General features: G+C 33.3%; 2 protein-coding genes across 4 annotated transcripts in view; one reads left to right on the top strand and one right to left on the bottom strand.

Annotated features, from left to right (window-relative positions):
• Positions 1–5085, top strand: part of LOC107041413 — a 16544-nt gene extending 11459 nt beyond the window's left edge. Inside the window, exons 6-9 of the mRNA XM_015261980.2 lie at positions 342–497; positions 1345–1557; positions 1635–1801; positions 4267–5085. Of these exons, the coding sequence (XP_015117466.1) occupies positions 342–497; positions 1345–1557; positions 1635–1790 (525 nt within the window). The 3' untranslated portion in view covers positions 1791–1801; positions 4267–5085. The remainder of the gene's footprint in view (positions 1–341; positions 498–1344; positions 1558–1634; positions 1802–4266) is intronic.
• LOC107041414 (epithelial membrane protein 1) lies at positions 4872–23455 on the bottom strand. 3 transcript variants are annotated; one of them, XM_015261981.1, is made up of 6 exons: positions 23267–23455; positions 9916–10567; positions 7127–7331; positions 6991–7065; positions 6746–6883; positions 4872–5548 (listed from the first exon to the last, which is right to left on the bottom strand). In XM_015261981.1, exons 2-6 carry the CDS (start codon positions 9946–9948, stop codon positions 5298–5300), a joined length of 702 nt encoding a protein of 233 aa, XP_015117467.1. In that variant the 5' UTR covers positions 9949–10567; positions 23267–23455; the 3' UTR covers positions 4872–5297. The 3 variants fall into 3 exon arrangements, with proteins under 3 accessions (XP_015117467.1, XP_015117469.1, XP_015117468.1); XM_015261983.1 differs by having other exon boundaries at positions 7136–7331; XM_015261982.2 differs by lacking the exon at positions 23267–23455 and adding an exon at positions 12631–12769.

The raw sequence follows: 23455 nt of genomic DNA, 5'->3' as shown, positions 1-23455 counted from the left end.
TCAAACCGATAAAACCCAGCATTATTCAAATTACCCCATTCCATCAATCCCAACAACTTTATTATAAGCAGTATAAGAACGAAAAGATCAATCCCTTAGTCATAAAGAATTAATAACACCCTTGATGGATATTCGCAACAATCCCAGGACTCATGAATCAAAGTAATAAATACCGCTTTATGGATGCGTCCCGTATAAAATTTGATGGAACGCTTTTTTTCCCCGCTATCCCCCATTTCTTTTTATCCCCAGCAATTTCCCACAGCAATGCAGAACTCTTCTATTCCATTCGATGCTTCTCTCGTCGTGTGATGAAAAATTTTCTACCCTCTATTTTTCAGGGTCCCCCGTTCACCTACAGATACGGTTTCTCATTTCTATTGTATGTCAGCGGATTTATCACAACAGAAGTCGCTGGTACATCCGCTATATTTCTTTACATATCGTGGCACCAGAGGGACTTCAACAGGCGAGAGGCTAAGCAGAAAAATTGTGATGTAAGGGAAATGTTGATGGATATGAGGGTTCTCAATATCTTCCTGGAATCCGCTACTATAATTATCGTATTTTAAAATACACATGTAGGAAAAATTTTACGGAGAAAACGGTTCTATTGAAAAATTCTGTCGCTTATCTGTGCATTGTTTTTCGATAGAAATGTTCAATGGAAAATATTCTATAGAAAACAATTGATAGAATTCAATTTTTATAGACAACTTATTCTATTGAGATATTTTCAAAATTACTAAAAAGTCCCATTTTTTAAAAATAAATAAATATTAAAAAATAGACAAATAGAGTGAAAAAAATAGAAAATTCATGTCCAGAGATTGCCATAATAAAAATTCCACAGCTTATCTTTCCTTTTTTTTTTCAATGAAAACGTGTTTAATGGAAAATATTCTATAGAAAAAAAATAATAAAATTCAATTTTTCTAAAATGAAAAAATTTAAAAAATAGACAAATAGAGTGGAAAACCTTAGAAAATTCATTTTCCCATAATAAGAAGTCCAATATAAAAATTTCTCATAATTTTTTATCTCCTTTCAACTCAAAATTTAATGCAAAACTAACAGAATAAAAATTGACGTCTCACAGATGAAGTAAAATGCACCGTATAATAATTAGAATATCTCCCGATCAAATAATGCAATTCTGCTAAATCAGGGCTCATTTTAAAGCTTATGAATGAACCTTTAAAATGATTCAAGACTTTCTGAATTTCACTCAGCCAATCTCGAGTTATTCAAGATGAAACACGTTCTACCCCTTCATTATTAGAATAATTAAAAAAGAATTTGAGCACGTGAATATTATTGAAGTTCATAATTCCGTTGATTCAGAATGTCTACCACGTGGCCAATCACGTGCGTCACCCGAACTTCCACCCCCACCACGCGCACGGAAGTTTTCTCTGCGAGAGACACCAGAAGCGTTACTTCTTCAGCCGAGACTCAGTGGATCAATTGGATTTCGACGAATTCCTCCCACCGCCCCCGAGTCTCGATTATCACGACTATCCCGGACAATTTCCCCGGGATCTGACGACCCAGACGGTGAGGAAACAACAAGGACTCGTCATGAGAGCAAAATTGCCCCTCCGCAAAAGGTGTTTTATCGGTTTTAATTCCAGATAAGCACAACAGCCGATGTAATTCAAGACGAATGCAGCCCAGGACTCCCTCAGGAGTTCGTGACGTTCGATCTGGACGCACCATTTCCGCCTGGACCTCCAGTGAGGAATAGCGAGTGGCCCCTGGAAGCGTTCAGACGAACAACTCCAGTCTGATACAGCGTCAGGTATAAAAAATATTCAGGAAATATATATTATTTTTTTTATTTTATTAATACAAATACTTCAATTTGAAAGAACAGAGAAGCGCATTGTTTCATAACGATTTTAATTTGTTAATTAATTCATATTAATTAATTGTGGACAAACAAAAGTATGAACATGCCAAATTGCAAATCAGTTTGATTGTGCAATCAGAGAAATGGGCGTTTGAATTGAATTAATCTGTTGATTTGAAATTTTCTCATTTTTTTGAAAATATTTCTGAAGGAAATAAATTATAAATTAATTGGGTGAAATAGATAATTCATCAGTCCGAATAAATCCTAGAAGCGTTAAGACGAACAATTCCAGTCTGATACAGCGTCAGGTATAAAAAATATTCAGGAAATATGTATTATAATATATATTTTTTCATTAATAAAAATACTTCAATTTGAAAGAACAGAGAGTTGTATTGTTTCATAACGATTTTAATTTGTTAAGTGATTCATATTAATTAATTGTGGAGAAACAAAACTATGAATATGCCAAATTGCAAATCAGTTTGATTGTGCAATCAGAGAAATGGGTGTTTGAATTGAATCAATCTGTTGATTTTTAATTTTTTCCCTAATTTTTTTGAAAATATTTCTGAAGGAAATAAATTATAAATTAATTGTGTGCAATAGATAATTCATTATTCTGAATTAAACCTGCATTAGAATCCCAGAAACAAAGTATTACATGTCAATAAATTCATTCTTTTCGTCGTCTGATCAATAATTCCGTTTCTACTTAAGCAAGTCTTGCTTGTTTCCAGGAAACATTTGTTCCCATATTTGTTCATGCTGATTTTAGTATGTTAATTAATTCAAATTAATTTATTCTGCACAAACGAAGCTCAAAGTATTCCAAGTTGCAAATTTCTTTGATTTGCAGTTTGAATTGACTAAATCTGTTGACTTGAAATTTTTTCACTGATTTTGACAATATGTTTGAAGAAAATAAATTATATATAATGATATGAAATAGCTAATTCATACATTGGAATTCCATAAACAAATTAGTACATAGCAATAAATTCATTCCTTTCGTCGTCCGATCAATAATTCCGTTTCTACTTAATAAAGTCTTTTGCTTGTTTCAAGAAAACATTTGTTCATATACTTCAATATGAAAGAACAGAGTCACATTCCTTCATAATGATTTTAATATGTTCATTAATTCATATTAATATATATTGCATAAACAAAACTAAAAATATTCTAAATTGCAAATTGGTCTGATTGTGCAATCCGAGAAATGGAGCATTTGAATTGAGCATTTGAATTGTATCTGTCGACTTTGAGTTTTTCCACTCATTTTAACGCTATTTTTGAAGGAAATTAATTATAAATTAATTATGTGAAATTGATAACTCATTATTCCAAACGAATCCTGCATTAAAACCACGTAAATAAATTATTACATGCCAGTAAATTCATTCCTTTTCGTTATCTGATCAATAATTCCATTTCGACTTGAGGAAGTATTTTTTATTTCAAGAAAACAATTGTTTATATTTAACAAACTATTAATTTCATGTGAATAAAAACGCAAAGCCAAATCAAATTTAAACATCAATTTGATTCTAATAAAATTTAGTTAATTTGAATAAACCATTTCTCTAGGTACCACAACATCTCAATTAATTGACTAAAAATTTTTTTTTTCAATTTCTAAGATAGGCTCACAGCAACATATATAATCAGTCCATCAATTGATCAAGCATTTGAGTTTTTTTTACGTTGAAATAAAGATAAAATTCAAGAAAATTTGTATTAATTGCAAAAATGACTGCGAAAGGCCAAGGAAATAAATTCTCCTGAAAATATAGAGATATTATCAAAGATTTAATTGAAAAATCTTTAAAGGATGATTCCAGTAAAAAATTATTACATGTTAATGAATTCATTTTTTTCGTCGTCTGATCGATAATTCAATTTCTACTTGATAAAGTCTTTATTTGAATTTAGAAAACATTTGTTCATATTTAAAAAACTATTCATTTCATGTGAATAAAAACGCAAATTAAAATCAAATTTAAATATTTATTCAATTCTAATAAAGTTTATTTAATTTAATTGAACCATTTCTTCAGAAATAAACCATTTCGAAATGAAATAATTTCGAAAAAAATCCAAAATAGGCTGACAGCAACATATGTAATCAGTCCATCAGTTCATTGATGTTTTGAGTTTTTTTTTTTCAAATTATGAGTTAAAATTAAGTTAAACTCATTGAAATTGGAGATTTAACTTGTGTTAAAATTCGTCTCAATGGCAAAAATTGCTGTAAATGACTAAAGAAAATTAAGTTTTCTAAAAAATATAGACATAATGTGAACGATTTAGATGTCTTGAATCTAATAAAATTTTCAAATTAACTAAGAAAATTAATTAAAAAATGGAACTAAACTGTTGAATTTTCATTTAATTTCATTGTTTTGAAGGTACGCTAAGCTGGTTGAAAATCCTGCGAGCGACTCATCCGAGGCTTCCGATAACGACGAGATTAATCACTATCAAGTGGAATACAAGGGGATCCCTGAGGACGACACTTGTCCCATAGTTTCCCTGTGAAAGCGACCTCTATATCAACTGCCAATTTTTCAGATAATAATCAAGTACCAACATCCCCGGTACAAGCCCAAGGGATGCACAAAGGAAATATCGCGTAATTGCGTCGATGAAAATTCAGTTGTAAATCCATCAAAAGGGTGAATTTCGTTGCTATTCACTCATCTCTTTTGATCGATTCACACCGAAATGAGCGGGAATTGGGACGAAACAAACACCCCTGACTCTGTTCCCAATGTTAATAACCGAATGAATTTACTTCCCATCGAGTTATGAATATTTTTGCACAGTCGAGTGTTTATTCCGTCAGATAGATAGATCAATTTGTAAATAAGCAGTATTAAAATCAATATCAATTGACAGCACCTTTACATGTGATGATTTAAGGCTGATTTGTTCGAGTAATCGAGGTGCTCGTTAAAAAACCTCTGCAATTAAGTGTTCAATGTTAAAATTTTTGAAATATCTTTTTACCATGTAAATTCAATTCGTTTATTACACCACGAAATTACAATGAGAATCTTCGTGATTTATAATGTATATAATATTTTCGTTACAATAATTTATAATCAATGATACTCGTCTAGTGGGAGAATTTTGTTCAATGAAAAGCTAATGTAAATTTTTCTTCGAATAGAAAAATTAGATTTACCAGAATGAATTTGTAAATGAAGTATACCAATAATTATACAATTAAATGTATCACATTTTTTTTCGTCTTTCATACATGTTCGATCAATCATACGTTTAATCTAGGAGAGGGATAATTTTATGTACATCGTCTTCTTCTTAATCGTCAGCGATACGCAGGTACCATTTATCTCGTGCCAATATTCAATTGGGAAAGTGGAAAAGAATGCGAGGAGAGATGAGGCTTGCACTCTTGAGGAATTTTTTATTTTCTTCAACGACCGATGATTGTTGGCTCGTCCGCCATCGCTATCTCCTCGGTCGGTGCTTTGTCGCGTTTACGTTTCTTGGAGAATAGGAGGAAGGCACAACCGGCTATCAAATTCCCCATGCAGACGAACCAGGCGAGGATGAGGGAGTAACCGTAGTGCATTTTAGCACCTTTCGGGAATTTTTCGGGGATGTTCTTCATCTCGTGCTCGATTGATGACAGGACCACTTGGATTACGACCATTCCACAGGCACCTGCGGGGAAATTCAAACAGATTTTTCGGGTTTTATTTCATGGGAATTTTCCTGGATTTTTTTTAACAGGGATCGGCATCAATGATTAGATTGTTAATATTGAGAAAAGCTTAAAATAATTGAAATTTAAGTATTTTCATTGGAAATAATAAAGGAACTGATTATCTAAATTCTCAATTGACGATGATTTCAATAATTAATAATATGGAATTGGGAATTGACTATTGAGTAGATAATTCTAAATTTCATAAGAGGATTTGCGATTATCCAAATAATCGTCAATCTTCCGAAGTCAATTATTGATTATTAATTGATAGAATAATTTGAAATTTGAGTATTTAATTGATAATTAATTTGATTTGAAATTCATGATTATGTCGATGGCTGATGGGAACAGTATTTTTTTAATTTTATTTTATAAATTAATTTATTACGAAATTTTTACGATTTATTACGAGATTTTTCGTCAAATATTTATGGGGAGAGGTTTTTCTTCCAAATAATAACAGCTATTAAATTTTTAAAGAGTTTTTGAACGTTTTTGATTAGTGAGATCAATTAACAGAAGCTCAACTACAAATGTTGACAATTTTTTGGAAATATTCATTTGAAAATATAAAAAAAGACATTGGAATGGATTATTTAATTCAACAATTGAATTAGAAATAATATATTCATCACAGATACAATTCTTCTTCATTACTGAATTTTTTGTGCATTAAAAAACATAATTTTTTGGCAAAAAATTTTGTTACACGTCAATCATTAATTAAACAAGGTCTTTCTTTTGAATAATAACAACTCCTCTATTTTTATTTTCGATTGTTAAAATTTTTTCTGATGTTTTAAAATGAAGGATCAAGTTCAGACCTCAACAAATTGCACTAATAAAATTAATGGCATGAGCTCAACTGCAAATGTAGACAAATATTTAAAATATCTCGAGGAATTTTTATGGAAAAAAATCGTTCAACTTCCCAATTTTCTTCGATTCTTAAATTTTTTTTGAATGATTTAAAATAAAAAATCAAATCCAAATCTCAACAAATTTAAATGCTAAAATCAATGAACAAAAGTTTGTCTAAAAATGTAAACAAATATTTGAAATATATCGCAAGATATTCATGGAAAAATATTTAAAAATCCATTGCAATATACAATTCAATTTAATAATTCAACTAGCAAAAGGATACTCACCACTAATGAAATGAATTCCCCCAGCCAATCTCTTGAACATATATCTAGGATTTCGAAAAGTGTAAATTGAGAATGAGAAACCCATGATCATGATTATCAGGCAGATGATGGCGAACGAGACCTGCGTTCTCGCGTAGCCTGGAATGAAGAACCAAAAACAGCATTGAAACTCGAATGCTCAAGAATAAAACCACAAAAATGAATGAAATCCAAATGCATCAAAGTGTATCGAAATAACCACTCACTGAGTACAGTTTCATCGAAATCTTCCATATTTATGGTGTGTTCATTCGGGAACATGTCTTGATAACTGCAATTATCTGCATAAAAAAAAACAAATGGTCAGAGAATTACTCAGTGATTCTACGGATAAAAACTTACAATAATAACCTAATGTCTCGCGATTCACCCCGTTTTCGCAGGACCTCCACAGCCCCTGGTTCCGGTATTTCTGGAAATCAGCTGTGTTATTGTGGGGGTATTCCACGCTGTACCAATGGTCAGTGCAAATTGCTATCGCCCATATGGACGCCGAGAGGCCTACGAGTAGAGTGCAACCTAGAAGTATTCGCCTTTCGAATATAATCTAGAAAAAACATTAATGTTATGTCACAACTGGAATTTTGGAAGAATTTTTCAATTGTTGAGTATGAAAACTAATTATGAAATTCATTCGAGTGCCTCGGAAAAATTGTTGAGTTGCAGACGATTGGAAGTGGAAATTTCAGCTTCTGACTTTTTTATTATGTTTCAGAATTAAAAAATTGCATGCAATTCCGTATTTTCCAATTACAATTTTTACTATTCAATATTTGTATTTCATCGCTTTAGAGTGACACGAATTATAATTCAGTGTTATATTTTCAATAAAATTTCGCACGCGATTTGATTAATTTAATTGCATGAGAATTTGTTTTAATCAGTGTCATTTTAATTATATTTTGCCGCAACTGCCTTTTTTTCAAAAATTTCTTTCGGATAAATAAATGAATTAAAAAAAGTACTCAAAGACGATTGAAAATTCAGATTTTCAATTATTTTCGAGAACATCTCAACTTTTATTATTTCTTCCTACTACAATAATTTTATATTGCAATATTTATCATTGATAACACAGCATTCCAAGTGAATCCTGCATTAGAACCACATATATAAAGTATTACATCCCAATAAATTTATTCTTCTCGTTGTCTGATCAATAATTCCATTTCTACTTAATAAAACATTTTTTGTTTCAAAGAAACATTTGTTTATATTTAACAGACTATTCATGTCATGTGAATAACAGCGCAAATTAAAATCGAATTTAAACATTGATTTGATTCTAATAAAGTTTATTTAATTCAAATAAACCATTTCTAATTTTTTTAAAATTAGTGTCACCTTCATTAGATTTTGCAACAACTACATTTTTTCATGAATGTCTTTCTCATAAATAAATTTCATAAAAGTGCGCAGAGTGATTGAAAATTCAGATTTTCTATAATCGGTCAGGACATTTCAATGTTTATTATTTCTTCTCACTAAAATAATTCTATTTCGCAATATTATATTGCTCAATTTACGTATGTGATCCTTCAGTCAGACAAAAATTCATGCGTCAATGAAATTTAAATCACGAATTCGAAAATGCAAAAGAACTAAAACTAGAACTCAGACCGGAATATTGAATATCTATTCAAGAAGAATGTCCAATTTGCATTGGCAAGACGATATGGAATCACTCAATGTTCGACATTTCCCTCCCGTTTTCTCTGATTAGCTCCGGAAAATCGAAGTCGCCCTACGGAATACCAAAGTGCTCCCCAATCCTGCGAGAATATCGGTGCTACTTCTCAAAATCATCTCAATCCCTCCGTTTTCAATGTTCAATATGTCGAGATCGACAAAATGAAATCCTCCCATTCTTTTTCCATTTTCAATCTTCTCCTCTCAAATGTAAAATCAACAATATCAAAATCCTATCCTCTTCACGCCTTCCAGAACATTTGGGCTTCAAATTATGTTTTATTCTCAAATTACATGTACGACAAAAATTAATAGTATTTTATTAGTTTTTAATTACTGTTAAAAAATATTAATAGTAATTTTTATTTGTTTTGGGCCGATCCTATTGCGCATTTTTTTGGTAGAAAATCTTCCATGGAAACTATTTTATAGAAAAAAATAGTAGAATTCCTCCTCATGAATTTCCTAAGTTTTTTTCCACTCCATCTTTTCTTCTGTTGTAATTACAAAACTTAAAAAATTTAAGCCAAGGAATTTCTATAGAAAATATTTCAATACAATTTTTTCTATGGAATATTTTCTATTCAAAATTTCTATTACAAAACACGGCGCGGATAAACTATGGAATTTTGTGATAAAATCGGCGAAAAATAGAAATTTCAATAGAAGTTCAATTGAATTTTCTAACGAATTCGCTAGGCCTTCCCATACGGAACAATGTGGATTCTGAAAATTATATATTTTATATATGGAATTGACCTGATTTATATTTTAAAATTATATTAAATGTAAATTTATATGTATTTCACATATATTTTACATAAATCTTATATATATTCCAAGAATATATTAAATTGGCCTTATTATTCATATATTGTTCCATGAGGTCCCTATAAAATTATTCGCACCTGCAATTTCAAATTAAGACATGAGAATCTTCATTAGAAATTTCCAGGATCTTAAATCAAGTTTTTCTGAAAACTGAAACCAACGTTGACTTTTTGCCAGTTTTTGATGAATATCTCGGAATCCAAGAGAGATACCAAAATTGTTCTCATAACATTTTTTATAACCCTCAATTGGCTCCACAAAAAAGGGTATAACAAAAAAAAATCTACCTCTATTAGATTCCGAGATAATCGTCAAGAACTTTAGTGAAAAGGGGGTTTACCGCTTTGCTACTGATTTTAAACCCTTAAAACCCAAAAATCCGGATTTTTTTAGTGAATTGAACATGCAAAAATGTGGTTCGCCCCCTCGAATAAAAAAATAAGCGTACACTCCATCGGTATACTAAATTCCCCCAGTGGAGCTGAGTCACGTGTGATAAAAGCACTCCTGGAAAATCGAATGATGCCGAAGTAAGGCGAGAAGGTGAACCAGAACGGGAGAAACCCCCCAAGACCCTGCGCAGCTGAAAGAGATGGGAAAAGGTCACTCACCTGGTTGTAGAGTGCTTTCATGCGGCTCGCCATCTCCTTGCCTTTTCACTTTACAAAATATAGGTGTGGCGAGAAGATTGTGGGATCACTGTCCCCGGCGAATAAATAAATAAGAACACCCTCAGTTTTTTGCGTCAACACTTTCAGCGATTCAATTTCGATTCACTCTCGTGTTTACGATGCAATTAGTTCAATCATCTCGTCGAGTTTTTTCTATTTACGATTATTTCACGGAGGTTACTCTCTCGGTGCGCAAATTGCCCCACCAACCGGCAGTCAATCCACAAATTCCGGGTTTGTATCTCCGGTGCATCGGCGAATGTTCATTGCCCATTCACCCCCGGGGGAATTAAATCACTTGGGGAAACTCACTCCTAAGTGCGACTATTTCAACCACTCGATTTCCATTCCAATTAAACGCATCGTTTAACCATCGATCTCATCGCATCCCACGTTCAGCGTTATTTTGGGAAAACCACTGGTTCGATGGTATCCGGGGAAATTAATTCACATTTTTGTAGATTTCCGGGCGAAATTTCCGGGAGGATAACGTATCAGAGGGCTGCTGTGTGGGAAGAAGTTTGGAGGAAGTTATTTGAATTTTTCCCCGATTTAGTTGAAACCCGGGGTGGGGTGAATATATTCAGAAACTCTGGAAAATAGAAATGGAAAATTAGATGATTTTATTTGAGATTGATTGATGTTTGAGTTTGAAATTTGTTGTTTGGTATTTTATTTGTTGAAGACTCAGTGGTTTGGGCTTATTAAAGGGTCAAATCATTGGGAAATATGCACGGAGAGATGGAGTTATTGCTAGATTACTGAAAGCTTTGCGATGATTTTGTTTTTTGACGTTAATAAAAATTGAAAAAATTGAAACAATTGAGATGTTTTCGGGGAAGTTTATGAAATAATCGGGGGATTTAAATTGACAGAAATTATGTACTTTCTTCATGAATATTTTATAAATAATAGATTTTTCCACTCTAAAATTTGAAACAATTTTTAGTGTTGATTCATGAAAAATAAACGGTTGAATTTTTTGTTGTTCTCACACTATTTAATTAACAAGTTCAATTATTCCAAGCGCCTAAGTCGTTGTGATTAAACATCATTATTTCTGTTCGACTGTAGACAAAAGAATTTGCTATGATTAATTAATCAAACTATGAAAACATTTTTAAAGTCTGAGGAAAATTATAAAAATGGGGGAGATTCATGCGATAATTGAAGGATTGCAAACTTCTTCATAAATAATTGATAAACAATCAATTTTTCATTTTAAAAATAATCTTATTAAAACATGAAAAATTAATTTACGTTTGGAATTTTGTCATAAATTAATTTCAAAACAAAAAAAAGTTGTCTAAAATTATAAACAATTTTCATTATTTATCTAAACGAAACAAATGTTCAAAAAAGTGAAGTTTGGTAAAATGTAATTTCTAACTTTTAATTACATCATTCAATTAACCAATTTGATGGTTTAACCCCCCTAATTTCTCTTGTATATCCCCTCCATAACTCCTTAATCTGTTTGCACATCCTTACCTAATTACCCCCGCCGGCAAAATAATTAAAATCACACATAGGACAACGAATATTCGTCGCCACCGAAAAATAACCAATCAATTTTCCACTTCCAGGATAATTTTATCATAAAATAAAAAATGAATTCTCATTTAGATTTTGTTCCTAAATTAATTGGACGTCAAAACATTTTTTCCGAAACTTTAAACATGATTTGTTTAAAATTAAAAATATTTAGAACATTTGTACATAAGAGAAACAAATGTTCAAAAACATTGAATTTTTGCCAAATGTAATTTTCAACTTTCAATTACATAATTCAATTAACAAATTTAATGATTTAATCCCCCTCATTTCTCTAGTATATCCCCTCTATAACTCCTTAATCCACTTGCATATCCTTAACTAGTTACATAAAATTAAACAATCAATTTTCCACTTCCAGGATAATTTTATCATAAAATAAAAAATGAATTCTCATTTAGGCTTTGTTCCTAAATTAATTGGACGTCAAAACATTTTTTCCGAAACTTTAAATATGATTTGTTTAAAATTAAAAATATTTAGAACATTTGTACATAAGAGAAACAAATGTTCAAAAACATTGAATTTTTGCCAAATGTAATTTTCAACTTTCAATTACATAATTCAATTAACAAATTTAATGATTTAATCCCCCTCATTTCTCTAGTATATCCCCTCTATAACTCCTTAATCCACTTGCATATCCTTAACTAGTTGCATAAAATTAAACAATCAATTTTCCACTTCCAGGATAATTTTATCGTAAAATAAAAAAAGAATTCTCATTTAGAATGTGTTCCTAAATTAATTGCACGTCAAACAAAAATTTCTAAAACTTTAAACATGATTTGTTAAAAATTTAAAATATTTAGAACATTCTTTATTCAAGAGAAAAGGTTCAAAAACAGTGAATTTTGGCAAAATGCAATTTTCAACGTTCCCTCCCTCATTCAATTAACAATTTTCATAATTTAACCCCCTCCACCCCCCTTGGTCTCTACTGCACCCACTCCACAACTCCTAATCCCCGTGCACATCCTGAACTAATTACCCCGCCCCCAAGATAATGAAAATCACACATAGACCAGCGGATCCACGTCGCCACCTTGTTAACTTAATTAAGCCCCCTCGAAGCTGATTGTTCCTCACTTGGCTCCTCACCAGTTGCACAAGCCTCACTCCCGGTATTCGGCATTACTTCCCCCGGCACTCGTCACCTGAAAGCTCTTTTGTTCCTCCGCTCGGAGAGCCCAGGCGTATTGGCATGACCGCCAAAAAAACCCCGCGACTATCGTTTTTCCTCTCCCGTCCCCCCCGCGCAGCCTAATGTCAACAGTTCGACACTTAAAACCCAAATGTGTCTGCGGCGCGGCCTTCGCGCAAGCAAACAATAACCGAGGGAGGCGAAAATCCGCGGAATTTCGTCGGTTACAGTAGAGTATAGGTACCGAGCAAGTGGCGATAAACCACCGGTTATACTCGAACACGTTGTTACCGCCGGTGGTCGTCTCAAAACCCACCTCCCCTGTGCTCTCAATGCGTATATTTAGATGTCTATGTGTGAGGGGAAGAAAAGAGTTAAACATTGGCCCCGTACTCGACACCACATTCGACGTGACTCCTCTTTCCTACCCGGAGCTAAGTATAGAGTTTGTCTAGCTGAGCGGTCCGTTTACGTCGTTAATTCCATCGACAGCCTTATCATCTGCGATCGTCAAATATCCCCGGCTCATTCTATTCATTCGGCGGCGAGAATCCAATTGTTGCATCATTTAAAATTTGTTTCGTAAAATTATTCGAAAAAATTTCAGGGGAAACTAGTATGAGTTTTGAAAGGCGTGGGATATTGGAGTGAGACTTTTCATACGTTGAAGATCCATTATGTAGATCTGAAAACGAATAATTAGTGCAAAAAAATTTTTTGTCATTGTTCTTTTGCCCGAAACGCTTAAAATGCAAAAAACTGAAGGGGCTCCAATTTTTGAGCTACAAAAGATTTTTTTTTTCAAAATTTTTAGAAAAATGTGGGGAACAACAACTACGAGCCAGTTTTTTGGAATTCGACTCCTACACAGCTGATTTCGGTTTTTTTCATATAAAAAAATTCACTATTTGTGTAAAAAAGTACAAAAAAAGCAAATTTAGCCATGTAAGAAGCGAAATAAAAATAAACTAGCTCGTAATTGTCATTCCACATATTTTTCCGAAAATTTTGAAGAAAAAAATCCTTGATAGCTCAAAAATTGGAGGCCCTGGACTGTTTTTGACATTTTAAGCGTTTTCGGGCAAACGAACAATAAAGAAAAATTTTTTTGCACTAATTATTCGTTTTCAGATCTATATAATCGATCTTCAACGTCTGAAAAGTCACTCCAATAACGGAAATGAGTGCCCGTTTTACCTTACGTTCCAATGTACGTATTTTTTTACTTCGAAGAATGTGGAGTAAAAAATTCTGCATCACGATGGTACAATGCGGACGCTTTGAATTATTAATAACGCATTCATTTTCTATTATTCGCCTAAAAAATTGGTAGGGAATTTTTTTAATTGAGTTATTGATTTTTACTAATTTGAGGATAAAAATGCAGGGGAAAAACAATCGGAAGTGATAATGCACAGTTGATTAGTGATTTTAGGGAGAATTACATTAAGTTAAATTTAGGGAAAACAAAATTATGAAATTTGAAATTTCTATGAAAATTCAATGAAATTCCAAAAATTTGGATGAGAACAAATACGAGTTCCCCAATTCACTTGAATTTTCACCAAAACAATATTCATTAACAAATTGCATTGATTTTTGCACATTCTCATTAATTTTCTTGAAATAATTTAATCGGAATTTACAGTTTCCATTGAGTTTTCCATCAAATTTTATTTTTAACTGACAAAATTTTTAAAAAATCAATTTTTTTGAATTCAAAATCTTTTTTTGCACTTAGTGAACAATTGAGACCAAACAAGTGGTCTTTTTTCTCAATTCCAAATTGTTCACTTGCAAAATAAAAAATCTCAAAAATTTCCTCAATTTTTTAAATTCAAAACAATATTTAGAATTAAAAAGAAAAATTCGGTTTATCATCTTGGATTTCTTGCGTTAAGAAGGTCGGGCCGATTGTCCATTACTTTTCTTAGAATAATTTAACAAAAATCTACAGTTTCCTATGATTTTTCCATCAAATTTTATATTTTAAATGACAAAATTAAAAAAAATTAATTTAAAACAATTGAAACTCTTTTTTTGTATTTAGGGAGCAATTGGGGCAAAACGGGTGGTCTTTTTTTTTTCAATTCCAAATCTTTCCCTTGCAAAATGAAAATTTTTAAAAAATTTCCACAAATGTTTAAATTCAAAACAATATTTAGAATTAAAAAGAAGAATTCACTTTATCGCCTTGGGTTTTCTTGAATTTTTTTAGGTGAGAAGATCGAACCGATTTCCCATCCGCCCGAGAACAACTAGTTACTCCCAAGAGCCCCATATTCTACCCCATTTAATTTATTACACGGGAATAACGGCCCTCCCGACCTCCGAGACGTACGTCTTATTCCTACTACGGTTCATAACTTCCTCTTTCACTCGATTGACGTCACAAAAGCCCTTCAGTCGTCTTGCATTGTCCCCATTCCTGGTTTTTTTATGACTGAGGTACGCGGAGAGAGAGTGAAATTGAGTCGTAGAAAATTCTAGTGAGCATGAAAAATTCCGCTCCAAGCAATGTTAATTTTGTCACATGAATAAACAAATGGGATAAGTTTATTGAAGCTAAAACGGAGGAAAAAAATACTGGTCTTTCGTCGTTGCGCGCGCGCAACTGGCAGTTGACGGAGAACTATTTTCGTATCGTTTTCTTTGTTAATTTTTTTTCGGGCCGGTTTTTCACGGTATCTTGCTTGTGGTGAGGGGAGGGGGTTCACGGAGAAACTTACAGTTACAGTTGTGCTTCTTTTCTCATTAAATGTGAGAATTAGAAGTATTTTTTGAGGGAGGCATTAATTTAATCGTTGAGAATTCGCAACTTGACAAAATTATTGGAAATAGGGAAATTTAGGTTAACATAGTGATGAATTGTTAAATAATTGGTCCTTCAGCTCCGTTTGGTATTGAATATTTAATTTATTACAATATAAACTCTATTTCGATTTATTGATTTGATTGAAAATTGAAGTAAATTGGGAATTTCTCGTTTTTTTAGTGCTCAATAATTTTTAATTTCATTGTAACTCCAGTGAAATTTGTAATTTCATTTCTTTGTTAATTTTTTTTCGGACCGGTTTTTCATGGTATCTTGCTTGTGGGGGGGTTCACGGAGAAGCTGAGTTACAGTTGTGCTTCTTTTCTCCTTAAATGTGAGAATTAGGAGTCATTAATTTAATCGTTGAGAATTCGCTATTTGATGACAAAATCATTGGAAATAGGGAAATTTAGGTTAACATAGGGATGAGTTGTTAAATAAACAATATAAACTCCATTTCGATTTATTGTTTTGATTGAAAATTGAAGTAAATTGGGAATTTCTCGTCTTTTAGTGCTCAATAATTTTTAATTTCATTGTATTTCGAGTGAAATTTGTAGTTTCATATTTTTTTTTCCTCAATGAAATTTAATATCCGCTTTAAAAAAATTGGCACGAAGTTCCGCTAGAGTTCAACTGAAATTTGAGGACATTTCGTCATTGGAAATTCAAATTTCATAGCGAAATTCATAGGAAATCGGGAGAATTCACACAAACATATTCTTCAGTTTTAAATTGATTGGAAATTCAATGTAATTTTATACATAATGTTCTTCTTTGGATTGAAAATTCAAGAAATTTGGGGAATTCTTCACTAAAATTTGAAATTTTATAATTGTTTCTTCTAAATAACAATTTAATATCTTTCATAAATGCGTTTCCACCGGAAAACAACAGTTGAAAACATTTTTCACGAACAAAAATTTGAGTTCCACCTTATCCTCAATAATTTTACGATTGAATCGTACCCAATTTTCCATTTTAAACCGTTAGAAACCCTTTTAAAAATGAGAAAAATTATAAAAAATCAAGAAATTTATTTGAAATACATAAAATAAAATATTTGATATACCGCTTAAAACCTTTCCAATAAATCACAAATGCATTTCCACCGGGAAACAGCAGATGAAACCATTTTCCACGAAAAAAAATGTCAATGCACTTGAATTTCCTTGACTTGAAGTATAATCAAGACAAACAGTATTAGCCGATATAAATGGGCCACGATTTCTGAGAAATCCGTCGTATATATGATTCACCGGGAGTTTGAATTCTCGCCGCGGCACGCGTCTGCGACGTTTGTTTACTGTTTTTCTGATTTTTTCACATTTTTCCCCGATGACTCCTCCCGCCGTTTAATGAATCAGTTGTGGATGGATGACTTTTCAGAACGAGAACATTTGGCTGGGAGTTGGACCCCTCGCGCAATTCTCCCCACTAATCTCTTAATTGATTAATGGAATGGGATTTTTGAAGATTAATACATCACGAGAACTACAAGAATTGGGGGATTATTTCTGTCAACATTGTGGAGGAAAAGTAAATTAAATTCGTTCTATTTGCTCCCCTCTCATCCCAGAACTACAAAATTCTCGTTCTGCTGAGCCACTGGGCGTTAATCAGTGTCCACACCACCGGCAAACATCAAGGTGTCCAGAAATTGCAGTCATACGCTCGCCCATTCAAGCGCACACTCCGTCCTCGGTCTATTAACTATTCAAAGCTGCAGTTGCATATTTCAAAATACTATGTAAAGCGTGAAAATATCGGAGCTTCGAGGTAATTTGTTGACAACTTTGAAATGAGTTCGAGAGTTTATGAATTCAGCAATCCCACGTCGGGCTTACGACACCCACATGCACTGGAAAAATCTAGTCTCTGATATTAAGACACTTGAGGACTCTCCACTAGCTCTCACAGTGTGGGGAGAATAAAATTCCAAAATTCTCGAGTCGAAAATTGCATTCTTGAAATCACAATCATTTTCTTTGATGCGAGAAATAATTTTTCTCTTTCAAGAAGGTGAAGAGAACAATTAAACGTTAATTACCCTCGAAATTAATTGATGGCCCATTTTACCGCAGTATTTTTCAACTTCTAGTCGAAGTTTTTCTCGTCTCGCAGGTCCCAATAATTTTTAATTAACAAGATCTATTTTTGAATATCTTCTCAATGACTGGGGCAAAACGGGTGTCTTTATCATTAATTTATCCAGATTTTACAACCAAAAAAGTCTTGACAGAAAAACAATCACAACTATTTTTCTGTGATTCAAAAAATAATTTGTTTTATTCAAGAAAGTAGGGAAATTAACAATTAAAAATAATCCCATCGCAAAGTTGATTAAATAACCCTCAAAATTAATTGACGACTCATTTTACCCGACTACTTTCCAACTTAGATCTAAAAAATCTTCGATTTACCGAAATGTTTCTGGAGTCACACGTCTCAATAATTTTTAATTAACAAGATCAATTTTTTAAACTTTTTTTGAATAACTGAGGCAAAACGGGTCGTCTTTATTATTAATTTATTCTGAAATTTCCTTGCATTTCGCATGAGACTACACGTAATTGTCAGACTAGAGGATTTCCCGAACAAAAAAATTCTTAGGATAAAAATAATCACAACTATTTTTCTTTCATTCAAAAAATAATTTTTTTTGTTCAAGAAGTCGGAGAAATTAACAATTAAAAACTATACCGTCGGAAAATTGATTAAATTACCCTCAAATTTAATTGACGACCCATTTTACCACTATACTTCCCAACTTACAGCTAAGAAAATTTCGATTTATCGAAATGTTTTTCGTGTCACACGTCTCAATTATTTTTAATTAACAAGATCAATTTTTTAAGTATTTTCTGAACAACTCAGGTAAAACGGGTGTCTTTATCATTAATTTCGTGTAAAATTTTCTTCCATTTCGCATGAAACCACTGGTAACACTCAGATTAGTGAATTTATTAACCAAAAAAAAAGTTTTGAGATAAAAACAATCACAAGTATTTTTTTTTTATTAAAAAAATATGTTTTTTTGTTTAAGAATTTGGAGAAATTAACAATTAAAACCCCATTTTACCCCAGTACTTTTCAACTTATAGCAAAAAAATCTTTGGTCTACCGAAATTTTTCTCGTGTCACACGTCTCGATAATTTTTAATTAAATAGATGAATTTTCAAATATCTTCTAAACATTTCGGGCAAAACGAGTCGTCTCTATCATTAATGTACTTTCAAAAAATGGTCTTGAGATAAAAGGTCTTGAGATTGATTAACGAATTGTGAAATGCAAAAAATTATCTCTCAGCGAAAATTCCCACAAAAATCCTAAGGGAACAAGTGTTTCTTGCAATTTCCTTCGACCTTCGCTCCCTCGCTAGACATCTCTAATAGCCCCTCAACTCAATTTTCCGCAGAAACCCTCGAAATTCGATTTATCCCGCAGTATTTCCCAACAACATTCCTCACTCCAAATTACTAACACTCAGTACCCGTCATCTCGTGACATAGAACTCAATACAGAATGGAATTGGGATGATCCCAGTGGCTTGAGACTCATAACCATCAGTTGCGTGCCAAGAGAACGAAACACCGTCGTCCAGAGATTGGTGGACCCAGAAGTGTGACACAGGTGGGGTACGTATGAAACAGCATGGGAGGTCTCAGCGTCATATCATCCGAATATTTCAATTTGCAACGTTCGCAGACACGAAAACTGTTCGTTACTCATCATTTTATGTAATGAAGAAATAGGGGGTAATTTTTTTCAGGGAATGCCTGTGTAGAGAGGTACAGACTCACAGGGGTCACATATGAATTCGAGTTGATTAATGCCCAACAGAAATATTGCTCAAACGAATAGGAAAATTTCGAACGAAGAGTTTCATTTGTTTCGATAGAGGAAATTGCTCTGGTATTGCATATAGTATAGTTGTTTTCCTTCTATCATGTACAATTCATTGCTTATTTCATTTTATTAAATTGAATAAGATTTCATTTAATTCTGTCAGATTTTCAACTTAGCTGAATGTTATCGTCATCATTATTCTTATTATCCCTTTCTTCTATACAACCGATTGTCTTTTTTACGATTCTATCTCTCCCCTCAGCCCTTGGATAAAATGTTGATAGAAAAATTTTATTTACACATACTTAAACGAATTTGAAACATCACATTTGAAGAAACCAGCAGAAAGCTCACTTTCAGGGAAATTCATGAAAATTTCGAAATTTTCAACAATCATCATAAAAATCAAATCAACCAATATAGCTATCGTAATCATCTTTTAACTTCGACGTAATGGCATTAAAACAAACATTTAAGCTATGATTGAATTCATTTGAAGCATAATATTCAAAGATATCCCCGGAATTCTCATTTTCAAAAAATACAAATTTTTGCAAATTTTCAAATAAAACAAAATAACGATTATTGCTATCGCCTTCATCTTCGAACTCGGTCAAAAGGACATCCAAACAAATTTTTTAAGCCATCGTTCAATCAATTCAGAACATTTCTTTAGTTATCGTGTGACAACCGATTTTCGAAAAAAATCGAAAATTGAAAAACTAATCGATGAATTAAATTTTAATTAATGGCGATCGATAGGGCTCAATAATACCTACATTTAGAAAAAAAGATTCAATTCTGTCGTCATTAGCGAACAACTGAAGAAAAAAAATTTGGTTGCATTGTGGGTCAAAATAACACAAAAAAGTACAAAACTTAAATTTGAATGATTACAAAACTTCCATTCGGACGAAAAAATGTCACGTGTCTTTCAATTCAGCAACAGCAAATCTGAAATTGAGGCACTGTTGTCCCCTTTTTAAGACCTAGATTTAAGTAATTTTTAATTTCTAAAAATGAGACATTAAAAATGTCAATCATATGATGTCCCATGTTTTTTTCCAAATACTTCATTCACTTTCTCTCAACAATCGAATGAAGACACTAGTTTTTACTTTCTCCCCTGCGCAGTATCTTCCCAATCCTCTCCGAGCAGATTACATCATTCCTCCTACTGCCATTAATCGTCAACAATGACTTGCATCATCGAGTGGGTCATTTATAACCCATTGCAAACTGCCTCCACCAAGTTTATTTAACACAATGGTGGAATAAACACCGGAGCATGCAAAATTTCGTGCTAAAATTGTCTAGACAGTGGATACTCTAGTCCCACAATAATCTCCACCCCTTTCTCATCCCAGAATTTAAAACTGTGTTTGAATTGATGTATTTACACGGGGTAAGAAAAACATCCAATCAGTCAGTTTATTCTCACTTAGAGCTACATTTATCCCCTGGTTGATTTATCCGCACATGATTTTGGTATTCTGTAAACAAATTGTGGATCTAACGTGTTATGTGAGACGTAATAGTCACTGGCTTCCTCAATGGCATGACTACCAGTAATTGTCCGAGGGGATTAAATATTATTTACTCATTAAGAAGCTTCGCTCGCCCACAATAAGGAGGGGGCTGTGCCCCTCTTTATACATCGCATGGAAATTTGATACATGAAAATCACCAATTTCTCAACGTCGAATGAAATTTTCTGTTTGTTTTTTCAATTTTTATAATTTTGTGCCTGTGACCTGCATGTGAACCTCTCCAGGGGGGGCCCGCCCCCCTTCATCATCATGCAGTAACATCGGGGCTCTAGACAGCCCAGGTATGACCCCCATATGATCTCTCATACATGATCTGCACGTCATTTTCCTCAGCGGGGTGGAGTTCCTAGTTCCCGAGGGGGCCAGGCCCCCCTAAATGTACTACAGCAATTTGAGCCATGAAATCACCGTTTTTTTTAGAGTGAAATGGATTTTTCTAATTTTTTACTCAATTTTCATCATTTCGTAATTACAACCTTCATATGATACTTTACAGAGGGGGTTTGCCCCCCCTTCATCATCATATAGTAACGTAGTAACTCTGTATAACCCACGTATGACCCACGTACCTCTCACATGATCTCTACGTGATCCTCCTTGGAGAGAGGGATTCCTAGTCCCCGCGGGGGGCAGCCCCCCCCCCCGTATGTAGCACATAGAAATTTGATACGTGCAATCGCTATTCTTTTAGGATCAAATAGAATTTTCTGATTTTTTTCCTCCATTTTGATGATTTCATGCTTATGACCATTATATCAAACTCTCCAGAGGGGGCTGGGCCCCCCTACATCATCATAAAATAAAATAGGGACTCTATATAATCTACATATGACCTCTCACATGATCTCCACGTGACTCTCCACAGGGGAAGGAGTTCCCAGTCCCCGAGGGGGCCAGGCCCCCCATATGAATTTCAATCGGACAACTCTACGTGTAGTTGATTAAGAAGATTGAATATTATTCATGCATTAAGAAGCTTCCTTCGCCCATAATACATGGAGAGCTGTGCCCCTGTTTATGTATCATATCCAGAGGGGGCTTGGCCCCCCCTACATTTAATAACGGATCATGGGTTAAAACTAGGCAGAATAATAAAGACTTTAGTTCAATCGCGGAAGCACTCGTTCATGTTGAAAAAAGTATCTATTTAATGTGATTAAAAACGAGCTACATGAATGAATCCATTCATTTTCTTCAAATAAAATTCATCAAACGTAAAAAAAAAATTTTTTTCTTGTTCAACACATCTGAAACAACGGCACAACATCGTAATTAATGAACTATTTTTCTTCCCAAAAACCAAAAAAACTCGTCAACAATTCCGAGTACAATTAACAACACCGAATTCGTCTCAAATTGGCAAAGTCAATTCTCTCATAAATATCCCCTTACGACGTATTCCCCAGGACTGCTAGTGACTTTGAAAGAGCCGTTGTTGCAACTTCCGCGACAACTAATACTCCACCAAGAATTTTCTCAAACAGCGTAACAATTCCCCTGGCAATTTATCACCGCATTTCACTATCGCGAGTAATAATCGAGATGAATGTGGAATGAACAAATCACCCCTGGACACGTAAAATTTACGATGCTTGGCACTCTAATGTCATTCCGTCTTACTGTGGACTCGGCAGCTTCTATTTTCAATCTGACGTTTGATGTTTATCGTAACAACGAGAATACAGAGACGCGTCGAAATACAACGAGACAATTTATTGTGTCTGTCTGACCTGCATCTACTCACTCCACTTATCGAGTGGATTTCCCACCAAAGTGGAGACCTAATATCGTCAGTTGATGCTCAACAAGTCAATACTTGTGAAGTGGTAATTGTCACTTCACTTTGGAAATATCTTGTACAGAGGATCAACAAGTATTCAAATACTACGCAGACGCAGGGGAATCGCAGAATAAAATAAAAATAGAATTCTCAACTTCACAAACTTCACGCAATTAACAATTTTTCGTAATCTGAATAGAAATTAGGGGAAATTTGAATCGACTTTATAAGAAGAACACCCGTTTTGCCCCACTACTTACAAAAATGCAGATAAAAAACTTTTTAGTCTACGAAAGTAATTTTTTATGTCAAAAATTGGACTTTTCGTTCATTTTTAGTTTTTTTTTGTGAAAATTAATTTTTTATGAGCGACATGTCTACGAAGAAATGAGGGATTACGAATATAAATTAATTTGCAAATTCTGACAAGATTTTTATCATTTTGTTGCAATCGGGGATATTTCACTCACGTTGACATGCAAAGATTCGCATGTCGTTTGTGATTTAATACCCAATAAATACGAGTGAATAATAATTTAAAGGAAACATAAATAACTTCGATGAGGATTAATAATGTTTCATGTGTAGGTGTACTGACCAATAGAACGGTTAATCCTAGGGGAAAACTGATGTCTCTGAGTGTTGAAAAACCGTTGGAACTAATCACATCGGGTCAACGCACGATCGCATACTGACCGAGGTTGTCGGAGACTGGGGAGCTCTCGCCGCAAGCTCCAATAGCGTATAAAAGAGGAGGGTGGCCGCGTTTGAGCCGCCGACGCAGACA

Source organism: Diachasma alloeum, unplaced genomic scaffold, assembly GCF_001412515.2.
Source record: "Diachasma alloeum isolate Michigan unplaced genomic scaffold, Dall2.0 Dall_scaffold_00364, whole genome shotgun sequence".
Classification (NCBI taxonomy): domain Eukaryota; kingdom Metazoa; phylum Arthropoda; class Insecta; order Hymenoptera; family Braconidae; genus Diachasma; species Diachasma alloeum.
The sequence above is the reverse complement of the archived record's forward strand: the minus strand, read 5'-3'. Positions and strand labels throughout refer to the sequence as shown.

What these genes read in the sequence shown, in the direction of transcription:
- LOC107041414 (XM_015261981.1), bottom strand. Translation starts at nt 9,948, where the DNA reads ATGGCGAGCCGCATGAAAGCACTCTACAACCAG. An exon ending in TGAAAGCACTCTACAACCAG is followed by an intron (nt 7,332 to 9,915) that starts GTGAGTGACCTT and finishes TGTTTTTTCTAG; the next exon opens with ATTATATTCGAAAGGCGAAT. An exon ending in GGGAATTCATTTCATTAGTG is followed by an intron (nt 5,549 to 6,745) that starts GTGAGTATCCTT and finishes ATTTCCCCGCAG; the next exon opens with GTGCCTGTGGAATGGTCGTA.